We start from the raw sequence: 17,820 nt of genomic DNA, 5'->3' as shown, positions 1-17,820 counted from the left end.
AAAATAACCCTCGGTACCGTAATATAGCCATTTGCCAAGTTACATTCAAACATTCCCACTCAAATCTCCCCCTAATCGGTATATATTTTCGGGAAATATCGGTATACCATCGAAGAAATTAGGGATCGTCGAAAGAAGAAATAGCGCAAGGTCCGAGAATAATAATCAATCGAGGCATGGATGAATGGAATTTATCGGGAGTGTGCTTTTTGTTTCGATAGAGATAAAAAATCGGTTGGGGAAAGAGTAAACAGCCGGAGCGGCGTTACGGATCACTCGGCTTTGGCGTGATCCCCCCCCCCCCCTCTCTCTCTTCCACCCCCACTCCCATGCCACTCCTTTGACCAACTGCTCAAGATCAAGGCTCAGGTATTAACATGATTGCAGCATAGGAAAACGATCTGGGTTAGCTGCGAGTGTTTACGGTACGCGTTCAGCTCGCTCACCAACACCTCTACAAACGATTTTTTAATCGTCCATGTACGAGTGCACGCGTGAGTGTCTGCCCCTGGCCGAACCGATCTCGCCACACCTCGCCGACAATTTTGCATTCCCCGCCGGTCAACAAAGCCGCCACCCCCCCCCCCCTCTTCCCGCCCACTCTCCTTCTCGCTCCTTCGTTTCACCTAAAATTCCATACTATACCGATTTTCCACGAAGATCCATAAACTTCCGGAAAACGAAACGTTACTCGCAGCCTTCGCTAATTTTTATTCCTCTCGAATCCAGTTTTATATGGATGAGTCAAGGAGAGGGCGGGAGGGGGTGGAGGAAAATGAATATTTCATGGAAAACAGTGGAGATCCGGTAATTAGAATCGACGCGTCGTCGCTGTGGTTGGTTCGCGGACGGAGGCGCGGTCGAAGCGAACAGCGTGAATCATTAATGCGCATTTGAAAAGAGAGAGAGAGGGAAACGGTATCGTCCATTCGCGAATCACACGAAAAAAACACACCGCTTATCTCGAACGAAAATCGTACCGATTCGTACCAGTCGATTGAATCCAATTTTTATAATGATACGACAAGTTTCTTTCACGGATCATTTGAGAATTATTCGTCGCTCGATCAGAGCGTTTATTTGAATTTGTTGAGAAGGAAAAACCACGCGTTTTTCTCCATTCCGCTTTAAAAATCTACTCGCGTCTTGCGATCTTGAGGAAAGCTCTTGTATATCGATCCCTTCGGACTCGCGAGAAGATTTATTCAGATGTATATAGAAATGAATGGTGTAACAAGTTTCTTTCAGAGATCGTTGACGAAGAATCTGATATCGAGTGGAATTATTGGGTAATTTAATTAGGATGTTTTCAGAATTTTATGAGATGTTTTAATTGGCTGGGAAGTATGTGGAGGTGATTAGGACGGGTTGGTATATCATGTGTATATATATATATATATAATATATTCTATTATACATCTATGGATAAGGAATAGAAGGAGAAATACTAGAAGTGAACGAGATAGAGCGGTGATCAGGCGTAGAAGAAGGAAAGAGAGAAGAAGGAAGTGAAGCGAATTAACGAAGAGAAGGTGTACGACCGAAAAGGGGGCCACGATCCACGGAGTAAACAAGTGTCGGTCGACGCGACCAGTTCTACCTTCCTCCAACTCCAACTTCGACTCTCTGTCTTTTCCTTGCCTCTGCCTCCCCAGCCACAATTTTTTTCCCCATTCCAACTCTCCGATATATATATGTATGTATAATATATATATAAAACTCGCAATTATACATCCAAGATTCCCTCCTCGCTGTTCTCGTTTATTTATATACAAATAAAATTTATTTACAATCATATCTAATTTTTTATTTGTTTATATATCAATGTAATAAAAATACCAAATATTTTACGAATCACTGGGCTTTTCAGCAGATTTTCAATAACTAGAATACTCTCTCGTTAGTGGCACATGTCAGGCTCGACGTGGAAGGCTAAAGTCAGGTGTTCCCTGCTCCTTGTTAGGCAAGCCACAAGACACCCGTCAATTTCGACGAAATCCTACCGTCTTGTTCTCCCAAAAAAATCCACAGCCATCTGTGACTCTCCCTAAACAAAAACCCACCACCCTCAATTGTCCGAAGCATTACAGTTATTACCTCGAGGAGTCGTCGTTATTCTTTTCGACAAAATATCAATCTGGATGTAAAAATAGTGTTCGCGAAATACAAAAAGGAACTTTTTTCAAATTTCTTTATCCTCTCCAGCAAAGAAGCTCCTATGCTCTTTTGAATTTCTACGTTGAATCCTTTGTTCCACCGGGGGGTCGATCCTGCAACTTGGAATCGAATACGATTCGATCGGGATTAATTAAAGCCAACGACATATGTTTATAAAACTGATTTAATTCTAATTGGTTAGGCTTGAGCGAAGAGCGAACATCTTCGCGTAAAGTTACATACATAATCGACTCTGTCTCATCCTTCAACGTACGTCTTTCTTCTTACTCTTCCTCACCACCCCCCCCCCCCCCCCCCAGTCCTCTCTTCCTCTCTAAGTTTTTCTGTATCCTTCAGTCTGGTCGACGTGATGCTTCGGTTCTTGCGACTTTACACGCGTCGTGGTCTTATTGGCGGAACGTATACAGAGATACCGGACGGTGAGTCGGGGGCCTGCATTGCCCGATCCTGCTCGGCCATAGGTGGGTGTGTAGGACATAGCGGGCTTCTGCAGTCAAGGACACGTTCCGCTTGCACGCACTGGCCCGCTCGCATACGCAGCTCTACGCGATTTTTGCTTCTCGAAGCCTCCATTCCATATACCATCTTCAATTGCATCGACAAAACTTTTTACAAACTATGCCCCTTCGCAAAACAAAGAGCGAGGCTCATTTTCTCATCGCGAGCCACTTCAACCACATTTAATCCTCCCATTAAAATTTCGATAGAAAACGATTCCAGTCAAACGCGCTTCGCGGAAAGAACTACAGCTTTATCGCTTTTGCTATATATATATATATATATATATACATTTCTAATCGTCGTTTAAACGTTTTCTCCCAATCCACCGTAAAATGGTCGAGAATTTTCTTTCGCTCTCGTGGATCTCGAGCCACATCCTAACCTCTCTTTACTTCATTATCGAGCATTCGACGCAACGTTCTCCTTTTTCGATCCGCGCCAATAATTCCGACCTGCTCGAATCGTCCATCAATAACGATCTCGAAGGCATTCCATAATTCGATCGGCTTATCATCGATCTTATCAGGCGAATGGCAGAAAAAAGGTCGGAAATCTTGGACGCGGTTGGTCGGTCGATTTTTCGGAATCTGCGGAGTAATTAATATAGGCTTATGGTTGGTGACGTGGAGGGTTTTTTGCAGGGGGACGTTAATTCCGAGCGAGGGCCTGCAAAATGAAACGCGCGCATAAAGATAAAATTAATGCTCGAGCGCGAAGAGTCTCCGGCGTGGTCGCTAAGAGCGCCGGCGGAATCGGCCGAGAACTGGATAAACCAAGATGGCCGCGCGCACGTTCAAGGACACTTTATCCTTTATCCTGTTAGCAGCCAAGAATGCTGAGCAACGCTCTTCTTGTAGAATGTTCAAAGGGGGAATGCCTTCTCTCTGCCACTTTTAGCGTTGCTGAACACTCCGCCTAAACAAGTTTTGCCAAGACACGCGTTCGTTAGGTTTTTAATCAACTGCACAGGCACATGGATTAACACAAATATCATTTTTATTTCTCTATATCAGTATTTCGTTAATCGATTACTTAGGATAATAGTCCTGATCTCATTATGGTTGGTGTTGTAGCAAAATTTTTTAATCTCTTTCGCCCGATCGCCATTCGATTGCCTTTCAATTATATTTAGTAATAAAAGGGGGGAGGGGGGAGTCCCGAAGAGCGATATCCCAGTGACCTTCCCGATTGATCGACCGCAAAGAATGGCGGACTCGATATTCGCGATGGACTGCTCAACCGTCTGGCCAGTCCAGGGCCGTTAATCCAAGCGAAAGAAACGACACCTGTTCGATGCTCGAGCAAGGACAGCTCAAATTGAGAAAGCGGACTGAAAAAGTCTGTTCAATGAACTCGGAAAATTCTCCTTTCGAGCCTGGAACATTACGAAATCACTCGCGTCGTTGGAAACATCGTGTAAGCTTTTCAACCAGACTAATTTAACGACGTGCAGGAAAAAGTAGAGACGCATAGATGATAATTTGTACATTCACCATATAATTTGTTGGCTTTGAAAACATTTTGACCTTGGGACTAATTTATCGAAGCAAATTTAAATGGAGAATAATGCAAGATGAACGAGTTCGATAAAACGGAGGAGAATATTCCGAGCGCGAGTCCAGCCTGTGTTTTGCTGCAGTAACCTCGAGGCCCAAGGTCCCAGAGGATGCAAAGGAGAATCGGTAACCGGACAAGGACTCTCGGGGGAAGAAACGGGATCGGAAGGTCGTCAGACCAGATAGCCGGGGCACGGAGTACCAGGCTCGTTAAAGTTTACACATTACAGACCTCGTCTCCTCCTTCATCTTTTTTCTCTCATTTTATGCTCCAGCCTTTTCCATGCACCTCCTCCCATCGTCATCAGCATGCATTCCCCATGCTATACGTACTCTCTGTTCTCCCGATTCATCCTCCACGGTGATTTCAATGCTCGCTCTTGCAAATCCAACCAGGCGGATTCGCGTCCAGGAGCCATAAATACATATTCATCCACGACTGAATCCACCGTACTCCCCGATCAATGGCTACCTCGATCCAATTATCCTATGTATCGATCTCATCGAATTATTGCATAAATGGAAATTCATTCGAGCGAAGTTTCCAGCTGCTTTGGCCGATTCAAGGTGGGGACTCGAGCAAAAGGAACGAGAAGGAAGAATCTGACGAGGTTTGATCATGTTGCGTCGCCGGTTCTTCGCGTTCCAATCGCTGAATCACAAGTGTGTCGCGCGTGAACCGCAAGTCTGATGAAATAATAGACTCATTCATATTTACGAGCGAGCCTACCGCGAAAAATTGTGTCATAGAGCGTCATCGCCGTGTCAATTACGGCGCACGCGCGCACGCGTCTCTTCCGATCACAGACCTGGTGGCTTCCGGTGGAGGAACTTCCACTTCCGTCCACGATCGAGTCGAGCCTCGATAAGAAATGGGAAAAATCCTGTGGAATTTGATTAGGAAGAGTTGGGTGAATACGGCGGATGCGAAACTGTCTGGAGATGGAGGTCCGCACCGTGGAGAGTTTTGAAAGAGTGAGAGAGAGAGAGAGAGAGAGGGATAATACCGGTACCAAGATGGCGGAGCTGGAAGAACCAGCGATTGTGTAATGGCGGCTGTCCGGAGTCTTGTACAGGCTTGCAGGAAAAGGTGAACGTCCTGCCGGACTTAGTTCCCTTCTACCTCCCCCTCACCTCTCTCCCTCTCTATCCTTCTCCCACTCATTTAAAGTCAAATCTCTCTGTCTCTCTCATTCCCTTTCAGCCAACCTCTCCTTTCCTCTACGCCTCTTTATTCTTTTTCCCAGTTTCTTCGCTTCTCCTTCGCACACGTAACCCAAGTCTCTCTCTCTCTCTCCTTTCTCTCTATTTCGTTCTCGTCGTGTCCCCGATCCCCGTGCTCCACCTCCCGCTCGTCGTGTCCGGACAACGAATGCTAGCGAAGGTTCAGACCCAACTTCGAACAAGAAACATCCCATCATTCAGCAGGAACCTCCTTTCGTTCTAGTGTCATCGGCCTTTTCACTGCCCAGTGGCGTAATCTCTATTTTCTACCTTCGACAACAATGACCACTCTTGAAAAAAGTACCATGCAGTCCACTTATTCTCTCCAAGTCCCATATAATACCTCCCCACGATTCCATTGTACTCGGTAAAGACGTTTACGGAATATTATTTGGTAAATTATTGCACTGGATCGTGCATGGTGGATTTATCGATTATCAAATGAAAATGAGTCGAGGGAAAGAGAGAAAGAAAGATTTATTTAGGCGGAGACTCTCGCGCGAAGAAGTGGAGGACTCGGGGTACCAAGATGGCGGCCGTCTCGTGGCACGGAATCTGATATTACTTCACCGAAGCCGTGACAGTGACAGTGGGCTCCCCTCTCTCTCTCCCTCTCCCTCATTCGCCATCATCCCTACCAACTCTCGTTCGACTTTTCTTCTATTCCAGCAAACTCGCTGATAGCCTAGGAGACCGTGCGCACGCTAATTGCACTCTGTACGTAACCATTACTTTTTCCCATGAGAAAACGTACTTACCTCGTGAAAACGCTCTTCTCCGCATAAACAATTTTCAATCGAAACATACATTCACTCAATACTTACCTGCGATCACACTCGAGAGCCTCATTCATCTCGCATTTATTCGTTGAGACAAAAGCACATAGATTGGCGAATTTTATTGGAGAAGTTGGAAAGAGAAGAGATTATCTGGTTGGCGAGGAGCCGATCGAGCGTGGCGATTCCTGGCGCTCTTGTTCAGAACTCTTCGTGGCCGGTTCTACAAATTACGAAATTCCTCCGCGTACACTAGCCGGCCTGATCCAACAGCCGCCTCGGCTACTCTCTTATCTTCGCCAAAGGAACGCACCAAAGATGCTCGCGCGAAATCTTTTTGTTCGCGAGATTCAGCGATGTGACGCGTATGGATAGACGACAGTTCGCGGTACACGTTCCACACAAGTTTACCAGGTAAATTTCAAGCTGGTTTTTCAAATGTAACCATCCTACGGATAGGGGATAGGGCTTTCGTTGGACAGACTGGTTGAAATAAATCTTTTTCGAGTATGTGTATAGTACACGTTTCCTGGTAGCCAGTCGAAGATGCTTGTCAAGCAAGAGAGAGAGAGAGAGAGAGAGAGGGAGGTAGAGGAGAATGGTATAGAAAGGTGGGTAGGGGGGTTAGAGGAAGAGTTCGAAATGCGCTGGTGCACCGATGAAACGTCGAGGGGGAGAGAGGAGGAGGGGGAGGCAAGCTTACATTAGATAGATTTTCCTTGCAACAGGGACGTGTTCGAATGCTGCCGAGCCCGCGGCCAACAAGGAAACGCCGCGTCTCGAATACGCAAATAAGCCAAGACTCTTGGCATACACGCGCCAAATCCACCAATACGCCTAAGAAAATTCGTGATCGTTTTCCTCGTGACCGGCGATTTAGCACAGCTGGAAAAATTACGGACTAGCCTTCCTCTTTATACATCCGTGCAATTAAATTTTTCTGCACCTTCCATAGTTCTCTCTTTCTCTTCCTCAAACTCAACGATCATCTTGCTTCTGTTTCTCGCTTCATTTTCGGCAAATTCTCGCGCGTTCGACGCAAGATACGGCAAAGCGATAAAACTTTATCGCGCAATCCAGATTCACAGGACGTCTTGGCGCGTTGGCGGGAATACGTGGAATATGAATGAAATGGGAATCGAATATTTAGCGGGTCCCGAAGGTCTTCGACTCTACGGTACGCGGCTTGGATGTTGAAGAGTTCTCGGCCGAGACAAAATGCAGCGTGCGTGAGCGTCAGTGCGTAAGTAGGCCGTTTGGTTGCTTTGGTTCCTGGTCCCGTTATCACGGACAACACGTGTAATAACAGCGGACATTATGCATGCGAGTTATACTACCCCTTCTCCATCACTATACTTTTCCTCATTTTTCTCATTCGACGAGAAATGTCCCAGACGCTTCGAGACATCGCCAATCTCGATCGACTCGTTCGAAAATTCTCAGAGTTTTCTTATTTTCTCAGGAAGCTCAAATCTATTCTCCCATTTCTCCACACTCTTCTCTGACCTTAACTTTTGGAGACGGAAAGAGGTATGGTGGAGGGGAGAGTGGGAGAAGGTGCGAGAGAGGAGACCATGTAGAAAGAGAGGCACGCTACCTCGCTCTTAGGTGTAATAGTCGGTTGAGTAAGAAGAAAGCGGCCTTGCGCTACTTTCCATCGTTAGATAATGTTCGTAATACAATTTTCTCTGCTTTATAACGCCTGCTAAGTCCCTTTCGATGATCGTTTCTCCCCTCCTAATAAATGGATTTCATTTCTTTCCAACTTGTGATCCCAACTTCTTCGCCGCTTCGGATCCATTTGATAATCTCGGACACTGATAGAGGTCCGCGGTGAAAGATGGATTACGGTGATTAAAAAACTCATTAATCGTATCCTTCGCTAGTCCTGAAAGAGAGACAGAGAGATTAAATTATGAATGGATAATTGGTAAGATGGTTGGAGACCTGGTGCGAAACTGGCTGGAAATGTTCCCACCTGATGCTTGGTGGGGGGAACTCCATCCACTACTAATGTTTATCTAACGGTACTGACGTTAGTCCGGAAAGATTCGGCGATTAGTTAACGGTGACGCAACGAGGATTGCGCAATAACGGCTCAACGTAATTCGAAAAAGTGTTACGAAGAATGGAACGAATTCTTTAGTTCCTCTCCTCCAGCCTATCTTACCCACTTAAGAATATTTTCGGTACACTCTCTTCTTTCTACAACCGCAGGATGTTGTTTTATTCCCCTCGCTCCTCGTCTTCTCCTTCTTCTTCTTAATTTCGTTCATTCTACAAAGTCTCTTTTTGCACAGATTCAGTTTGCTTCTTTCTTCTCTCTCCTTCCACCAATTATTCTCCACCTCACCTGCTGCATCCTTTATTCCATTTTACATTTTTATCGTTCCTTCACCGAAGAAAGATGAGCTACTCTCAAACTCTCTCCTCAGCCTTGACCCACTGATATCTGGATTCTTAGTGTTACATCAAATCCAGTGGGAATACGTGCCTTTCATTACACGGTAAATGGTAATAGTTATGTAAGGTTATAGGCGTGATGATCTAGGTATAGAAATTGAAAGAATTCAGTAGATTTCACAGGGCACAGAAGAAGAGATACTTTCGCCCACCTTGACCTCGGAAGGTGCGTACTACGTAGCTAGCAGATTACGTCATACAGTGCGTATCGTGTGCGACGATACGACCCGTTACTCCTTTACTCGACTGACCCCAACTGACTTTCGTTCGCAAGAATCGACGGAATCGCAGCTCCCGCATTCGTTCCGCTTCTTCCTTTCATCCATCGATCCCTGTAGCTTCAGACACACAAACAAAAAATAATTATTTTATATAACTTGATATTTCAAAGAAAGGTTGAAAAATCATCTCATCATAAAATAACAGTAATCTTCAATAGTTTTTGGATTGCTAAATTCTGTTGGGGAAAAACATATATTTATTCTCGTACGTACTGCGGTCCAGGACTTCATCCTAGATTCAATTGATTTCTGTATAGATACATTGACAGATTCTCCAAGATTTTAAGAGAGTGTTTTCTTAGAAAAAGGATGAGGCGAATTTTCTCCATCACTTTCATTGGTTGCCCACTCACTTTCTCACTTTCGATGGTCGCGATGAAGTCAGAGAGACGCGCGGTAAACGGCGCGGATAACGTTAGCGCGAACGGTACAACCGTGAACTGTTATCCTGGCGAGAAATAAACGAGGGACCTACTGGCCCAGCAATCGACTCGATTCTCAGTTCGCTCAACAATATCGTTTCGAATACAGCCTTTTCCCATTCATCCTCGCATACTTGAAAAATTCTCTTTTTAAAAATAATCACCCTCGATCCTCCTCTTCGTCCTCTCCTCATCGCTACCACTCGAATCTTCCCGTGATTATCCACGTTGATCATGAACGTCGATTCAGTTATCAATAGTGACAAGAACAGTGAGAAAAAGTTGTTACAATGACGAAACCGAAGGATAGATCCTTGAAAGTTAATTTCCAATCGTAAAGACTGGACGTGACTGAAAAAAGGCGGTACCCTATAAGAATGACGCAAGGATCGGCCCGAGGCGAAGCAGAGTTTGATTTTATTGGCGCGAGACTTTACGGTTCATCATTGTTTCCTTGCACGAAAACGCTTTACAATGTGCACGAAGGGTCGGTGCTCCAATTTTCCCAGAAGTCATTCGTCTCGCGCTCTCTCGTGGACACCTTCGGTCCCAATGATATACGCAATAAACGCTTTCCACAGCCCTCTCTCCTTCACCCTCCGCCCTTTATTGCCAATCCACCTTGTAAATTACATATTTTTCAGACATAATCGCCTCGATTTACTCCGCCTGTTCTACCTGTAGATGTATCTCTTTCTCCTACAAAAACTTGTGACGTCACCAGCATTCCCAAAGTTCAAAATCGAGGAGAGAGAGAAAGAGAGAGACCGAGAGAAAGGGAAAGAAGAAGGACTGGACACACCGAAGCGTTCTAATTGAGACGGATCTTGTGTTTTCTTTGGCGTGCCACAAAAGGTAAGGCGATTGGCGAAGAGAGGTGCCAGGACTTCCACAGCTTTCCTTTATAACTGGAAGAGAGAAGAGACTGAAAGCGAGCCGAGGCTCGAGCCTCGGATTACACGAAACTGCGACCATCTTCTTGCACGTTTTACAACCACCCGTTTAGAGTTCTTCTACCTCCAACGTCCATCCAATCCGACTCACCTTTTTCCTACGACTTTCAAAAGCCTTTTTCTTGACTCTTCGTATAAACGACCTCTCCTTCCCCCCTCTTTCTTTCTCTCACCAAGACATTTCGAGTCTATTTATTAATATATCAGGAATGACGTTCTATCGGGAAGACGGATGGTCGTGCATAATGCAAAAGACTGTATAAATATAAATAGGATAAGTGGAAATGCGGATGGCTGTGTAAAAATTCGCACGTGAGGGCCCTCGCGTGATTATAAAATACTGCAACCCATCGCGACCCCATGAGAACCCCAAGTTCGAAAGGTCTACGCCATTCATAATTGTTGATCAGCGACCGAGGCGTGGATGAAGCGTCGATTAATTTTCCTCAATTACGCCCTAATGACACGCCGGACAATGGCGTACCAGGCGAAATGGATATTTCGCGAAGACGCAGAGGGAGAGACGCGCGAAAAAAGCGAAGCAGCGTTTCGAGGCAATTATGCACGCGGCGAAGCGCGATCCAAGTTCGCGACGAATAGCAAAGTGGCTCTCGGCATTCCTGGGACTGCGGGTGATTTGGCTTTTTTTGGTTGTACGGTGAGTCTCGCGCGAGGACGATGGTGGGGTTGGGTGGTGGTTGTCGTGGGAGAGGGAAGAGTGGAATTGGGGAGGAGGGGAGGAGAGTCACTGGTGAACGGCAGAAGGGACGCCAGAATGCCCGAAGGATGAAGCGAAGAGCGTGTGCGAATACCGAGACCGAAGAGTCTTGCTCGGCTAAGAAAGAGGAGAGGAAAAAGAAGTTGGATGGAGAGATGGAGGTGGTGGTGGGGGTGGCGGTGGAGGAGGAAGCGGAGGCGAGAGGGAGACTCGCAATGCCCGGGCAACGCTCCCGCGGAGCTGGGGCCAACTAACGGTCCAATCCACCACCACTACAACCACCAATACCACCGACACTTTCAGCACCAATACCCACCAACATTACCAACACCACGGCCACGGTCACTTCGATATTCCTCATCATCCTTTGCCTCCTACCTCCTCTCTCACTCCTTCTTCTTCTAGCCCCAGTCATATTCCGCCAGTCACGCCTTCCTACTTTTATCCAGTCTCCCCGGGCTTGCCTCCAGTATTTCATACTTTATTATTCTCTCTCCATCCCCCTCCCTCTATCTATCTTTGTCAATTTTGTAAATATTTCATTTTACATTACAATGCTTCTTTTACATTCTGATCGCGATGGCTAGCACTTTTTGTAATTCATCGCTATCCAACCTGTTTCCACATCATTGGAAAAATATTCTCTTTCTGCACAAATAAAAAATACTCTAATCAACATTATACTCTTTTCAGATACCTCTTAATTTTATTTTTGTTATTGGCATGATAATGTCGTTCATTACTGTAAACTTCTATCCATGGCCAAATGATCTGTTAAAACGAACGTTACACCGTTCAGTTCCCGGACCGCAGAACGTAACCTACACTCCAACGATCCGAATCATAATAAAAGCTGAGGATTCTCCGGAAATCCGATATATCCTGTCTTTAGAACGGAGAATCCGATCGGAAATTTGAGAGACTCTCGAATTATGAAAGAGCCTTCCTCTTGCCTTGTGAGGGAACCTACGGGAAAAATTATTATTCCGCGTTTAGTCGTGAATTGTGTCATCCAGCAGAAGTAATAAACAAAAAAAAAGACATAGATATTCCAAACTCGAGAGCAGGCTACCTTGATATTCCTTATAGAGTCTTCCTTCCTTCCTTTCTTCCTCTCTTCCTTCCCACCCGTGTATCGGTTCACCTCTTACAATGTAAGAATGTAAGTGCAGCTTGCTTGTTGCTAAGAGCTTCTTCCCACTTCCTAGCTGGCAGCACTAGTCATCCCCAGAATCGTTTCAACAAACTTTAACCTACCTTGTACTTATCAATCAAATATGTAGAAACAGTAATTGCCACTTGGTAGTTGGTTTCTAAAGAAATTTTAATTAAATTAAATAAATTGGACCTAACTATTTTTTTAACAGAAGATAGTAAAACAATTTTTCCATTACCAACAGCAATTGCTCGCTAAAATTCGCAGAAAGGAAAAGGAAACATCGTGTAACTGTACACTGTTATTTCCGTAAAACATGTTTATTAATGTCTGCAGTTCGCAGCTGGAAGAATCACTTAACAAGTGATATCTAAGTGAAAAATCAAAGAACAAAGGTTCCCGCCGAGTCTGATCATGCTCGAACCTGTTGCTCTTTTGTACGAGGAGAAAAAAGTTGAAAAACTCCCTGTCTTACCTATTGAACTCACTGGCTCCCTTTCTGAGATTTTCGAGTGTGACTATCGTCTCCTCAACTATGCAAAAGGTAGGAAGAACCTTAACAAAACGGAAAAACAAGACTAACGTTCGTTCGTTGGTCGTAAATACTTCTGGGGAGCCTTGAATATTTTAAAAACCTTGGATCTCCGACTGATTTCACGCAAGGTTTCCGCGGGGCCGCTCTGCGGGTGGTGCTCTGCTTTTTTTTAAAGAAGAAAACGAACAATAAGCAGCAGAGATTAACCTATTATTCGTTTTTAGTAGGTTCTGACACCTGCTACCTTCGCTTTTGGAACCTGCAAAAAAAAAATATTCACGCAATACTTAATTACATCGAAAAGATTGATCGCATATATTTATGAGACTAAAAAATTTTGTAATTTCTGTAGAATGGGCAGTCATGTATAGAAACATTTTGAAGAATTTTTTCAATTCTTCCCGGAAGAAACGACAGCTGAATACAAAATGCTATGCACTTGCAGCACAACACACATGCGCTGCTTATTATTTGTGAGGTGAGCCGCGAACGCAAACTGTTTTTCTTTCTACTGCTGCGAACCCATTTTTTCTCATGACTTCGGTTCACCACTTCTTCCTTTATCGATCCTGTAACAAAACGCACAACAGTTCTTTATTGGTAGACCACTCTTTCAATCATCCGTATAAAACACTTTATACCTCATTGAAATAATATTATTCGATCGATCGAGAGTTTTTATTAGAATTATGGGACACCATATTCTTTAACCTTGAAGACAATTATTGATATAAAGGATGGAAAATGATATATATATATATATATATATATATACCGGTATTTGCCGTTATCTTCGACCTAACGAGACCGAAATTTGTAGGCAAGAGTTGCAGATTTTCCCTATAGAATTTACCTGTAGAAACCGGAAGTGAACCGTGCACAATGCACATCCCTATTTAATTGTTCTGCGATTTAACTGCTTTCCGTACAGTGAAGAAATTTACAATCCAAATAATATGCTAATTGACCTAGTCACGGGTATGCCTTTAAATGAATCAATTATCAGATTTCATTTTCTAACACTCGAAATTACATTCCTATTGAATTTTCCGATTGAGGTTAACTTAGATGCATCAAATGCGTCTGGCGCCCTCGTTACATTTTACTTCGCCAAATAATAGGATGGTGGCGCTAGTTCAGTTTTATTTGGAAACGTTGTTGGCAGCGGGGCGCGCAGCAAGGCCAGCAGGCAGCATGGCCAGCATGCAGCAGGTAGCGCACATGTGCCGATAAGTGTTATTAATAACAAAGGATCTCATCACATAGTGGTAGTTTACCTCTGAGATTACGTAACAAATAATAATAAGTGTATTGATTAGTGATTATTCTCAAAATGCGTAATCAAAACAATAGACTGACACTCGTAGACCCGGAATGTTTCAGTAACGGAAGTTTTTTCTCTAGAACAAATAGTCAATTTCTACAGTGTAACAGTGAATATTCGAATGGAAACAATACGGAGTTTTTGAGAAAAAATGACAAAAATTGCAATGATTTATATTATCCAGTTTCTGAAAAAAACAATAAATGCTTATCGAAATTCGGACAGTTTGAAGATAATTATGGCTGGATAATGTGCGAATCCAAGAGCTTTCCTGGAAAGATGTATTATTTTAACATTAACACCAACTGTACCACTTGGGTTAGACCTGTATCGAAAAAAATTTGTTTACCTACATTCTCTAAAGTAAATATCACACTAAATAAAACTCTCGATTGTTTCGTTCATTTCAATATTATGATTCTGTTTTCAGTTATTGTATCCAGGACCTTCAGACGATGAATACGATCTGATTTCGAGCAACGAACGAGACAATGACGAAAAGAATGTTCAAAAACGGATCTTTATGACAAACTTGACTGAATTGAATGGAGACTCTTCAGTCGTGAGTGTGAATGGATGGTCAAAATTTTCATACGACGACATGATAAATAGGTCAGACAATAACTGCTTTAAGGAAGTAGAAAAATTTTTTCAGAACGATAGTTTATGGTCTGATTTTGTCGTCCCAATATCACCTGAAGCTGCACATTTCGTAGAAGCCAACTACAGCCCTTGCGCAGAAAAGGAATCCATCGATATTTTTCAGCTTAAAAAATCTCCTGCGGCCCAAATAAAACGTAACTACGATTCGACGGGCTATAATTCGAACGATTCTTCGATTTGCAGTTGTGTTTTCTGCGCTCCTAAAGAGAAGATAATGGCACCACGAATAAAAATCCTGAAAAGGTTGGATAATTTGGTAAAAAAGGATATTTTGAATAATCTTAAAGAGAAACCAAAGAAGAAGAAGAAATCACAGAAAATTATTTCAGAAATGTATGGAACTCGTACTGTTAATTACAATTCCGATGTATCGGAAATTATAGTTCCCACGTGTTTTAAAGCTTCTCATCTTAGCGATTCAAGCGTTACAACCTCTACAATAGCAGAAAAACCTTTTATAGCACCTAAAAAAAAGTCTAAGAAACGTTCTTTGCCTTTTAAGTTTGTTAAACCTAACACGCGACCTCTCAAGAAATTGGTGCTAAGCGAAACCTCTTCATCATCATCCTCATCTTCTAGTTCATGTTCCTGCTCATCTTCGTCCACATGTTCATCCTGCTCATCGTCCTCAGGCTCATGCCCGTCTTCTTGTTCAAACTCATGCTCATCTTCATGTTCATCTACGTCCTCAGGATCATGCTCTAGCTCTGCATGCTCATCCCCATTTTCCGTTAATTTAAAGCATCGAGCTTGTAGATCCTTTAAACGTCTTTCGTCGCTATCATCTTCTCCCTCTCAATAAGTTTCACAAATTCTAATTCCAATTATTTTAAAGCATTTCTGACACATTTATTTTTGACTACAAATGAATTGAATTCATTTGAAATTTAATTTCATACTTAGGAAATGCAATCTTTTATTCACAAAGCAAGTTATTTTAATTTTTAAATTTTTCACTCGTTTAATTAGTTTATTAGAATGCTACCTATTTTTTATAACATCATGCAATTGCATACAATTTCCTTTACATGTTTTTCTCTAAACATTTTGGACTATCTAAAAGCGTTCCGTTGTATTTAAGCGATAGAGTACATCCGTTTCTGTTATTTTGTAAAACGTTTTCATAGTTTCTTTTCTTTTACCGATTAGATTTACTCATCGAGGTACCCTATAAGAGGCTATTTTCGTACCTAATTTTTTATTTAATTTGATTATTACATAATTTTATACTATTGTTGTGTATATTTTACAAGTAATAAATTGTTTGAAAATACAGATGGTCATCTAATTATTGTTAGTAATGAAGATATCGAGGCAGGTATAGGAATCCGGTATGACGTGTCTATTGACGCAAGGATCGCAGGACCTAAAAGATAGAGATCATAGCCACGCAAGATGAAAACAGGTGCGGATAGCTGGGACTAACTGTGGTAAGTCGATTTACGGCAATCTACGTGATTCCACGTCTCCGCCGTCTCGGTTGGTGCACGAGAGTCCGCGTTTTTGCCGGTTTCAGCTCCGCTATAGTGGATACTGGATAGTGTGCTTAGCCACGAAGTACATACTACCACCAGAGCTACCATGGACTGTAGAGGAGCTCGGTGCACCTTGTGCAGATAGCGAGGCAACAGCCCGTGAAGTCGCACGAAACGAAGGCCTCGGGCGGAATCGCGGTTCAAGGGAACATATTCTCGTTTGTATTCCAGCCTAACCTGACTTAGCAATGGGAAAATAACCTTTTCGACGCTTACTCGTCATTTCCGTCATTGTTGTCCAATTAGACCTAGTAGTCCTAGTACAAGTATCTTAACAATGCCTTCTATAATCCGTCCACCATTTCTTCCTACGAATTTCATGAAAATAATATCTGAAATTTTAAGTAATATCATTTTTTGCTTTTGTTTATTTGTTTTTTTGTTTAGAACATTTTGCTCAGAGTTTGCTAAAGTAGAAGCAAGCTCAAGACAAAAATAGGTTCGTAAAAAGACGGTTCATTTGTGCGCATATTGCACTATGATATCCAAGCAATATAATCTTTTGTATTTTGATTTCCACATACCAATCGCGTTAGCAAAAATCACGGCCGGTTTTCAAACTGGCATATGGCAGACGTTACCTCTGCGCAGACGTTTATCTGCAGCCGGCGCGACCATCTCACAGCTATTATCCAGTCCGTCATCATCAAGCGAAAAGCCATTAGAAGAATCTCAGTAAAAAAAATCTAAGTCCATCAAAACCAAAAAAAAAATATACTTCGACATCTTAATCTTTAGAGTATAAGATTTGGAACATCAATCGATCCATTCAAATCAAATTATATTTTCAAGCTGTTTTATAAATATTGTAATAATAGCACTAGACGATTGACGGTCATTTTGCTAATAGACAGGCCAACTTGACAGAGACCCTGTTGCTTGTATATTGTTATCCCATGTACGTATCTTCGTCGATGTAATCGACTTGCTATATAAGAAGCTCGTCAATGCGAGGCATTAGAGTACCGCCAGGCGTACATTAGCGTTATTACAGAGCCAGCAATTTTATCCTGCAACGAGAACCAACTGAACCAAGGGCTTGGACACGACTAGCTCAGATAAGGATCTCCGTCCATGAACTTTGCACTGTGAGAGGAGTCGAGAAATTTTCTTCGCTTAACGAGGCATACCAGAATTCCCGCGCTTTGGGACAATTTCTAGTGTCTACCAAGTCTACCTCAGTTAACTTCACCTTGCGAACTCTCTCAGATAACCTTTAAAATCCATTTTCACGATTTCCTCACGGACGTTAAAGCAGATGTTTACTTTTCCTCCGTACTATTGCGCTGTCCAGACAAAATCGAATATTATTCATACCAAATAAGCATTTCTCTCGATATCACCTGCTTCTTTCAATTAAAATTTATTTTGCACACATTTTTAGAATGATATTTTTACACCCTTTCTACACATTGAATAGTTTAAATCAATTTAAATCAAAATTTTTGAACATAGATATGGATATACTCATTTAATTAATTTGCGCCATCTGTCCGAATTATGTTGAATTCTTCTTCACTTTGGTAGTTACCGAC

At 42.9% G+C, this 17,820-nt stretch overlaps 1 protein-coding gene across 3 annotated transcripts; it reads left to right on the top strand.

Annotated features, from left to right (window-relative positions):
- Positions 1-13,954: 13,954 nt before the first annotated feature.
- On the top strand, positions 13,955-17,670 carry LOC136772458 (uncharacterized). Of its 3 annotated transcripts, XM_066725470.1 has the most exons (4): positions 13,955-14,450; positions 14,518-14,649; positions 14,743-17,183; positions 17,280-17,670. In XM_066725470.1, the coding sequence occupies exons 1-3, from the start codon at positions 14,097-14,099 to the stop codon at positions 15,550-15,552; spliced, it is 1,296 nt and encodes a 431-aa protein (XP_066581567.1). In that variant the 5' UTR covers positions 13,955-14,096; the 3' UTR covers positions 15,553-17,183; positions 17,280-17,670. The 3 variants fall into 3 exon arrangements, with proteins under 3 accessions (XP_066581567.1, XP_066581565.1, XP_066581566.1); XM_066725468.1 differs by having other exon boundaries at positions 14,518-17,183; XM_066725469.1 differs by having other exon boundaries at positions 14,518-17,183; positions 17,269-17,670.
- Positions 17,671-17,820: the final 150 nt, after the last annotated feature.

The sequence above is a fragment of the Prorops nasuta genome, unplaced genomic scaffold (genome assembly GCF_024137725.1).
Source record: "Prorops nasuta isolate Cenicafe-Biocafe unplaced genomic scaffold, Cenicafe_Pnas_1.2 PNAS00004, whole genome shotgun sequence".
In the NCBI taxonomy this organism is placed as follows: domain Eukaryota; kingdom Metazoa; phylum Arthropoda; class Insecta; order Hymenoptera; family Bethylidae; genus Prorops; species Prorops nasuta.
This window is presented reverse-complemented; position numbering and strand designations above follow the sequence as displayed.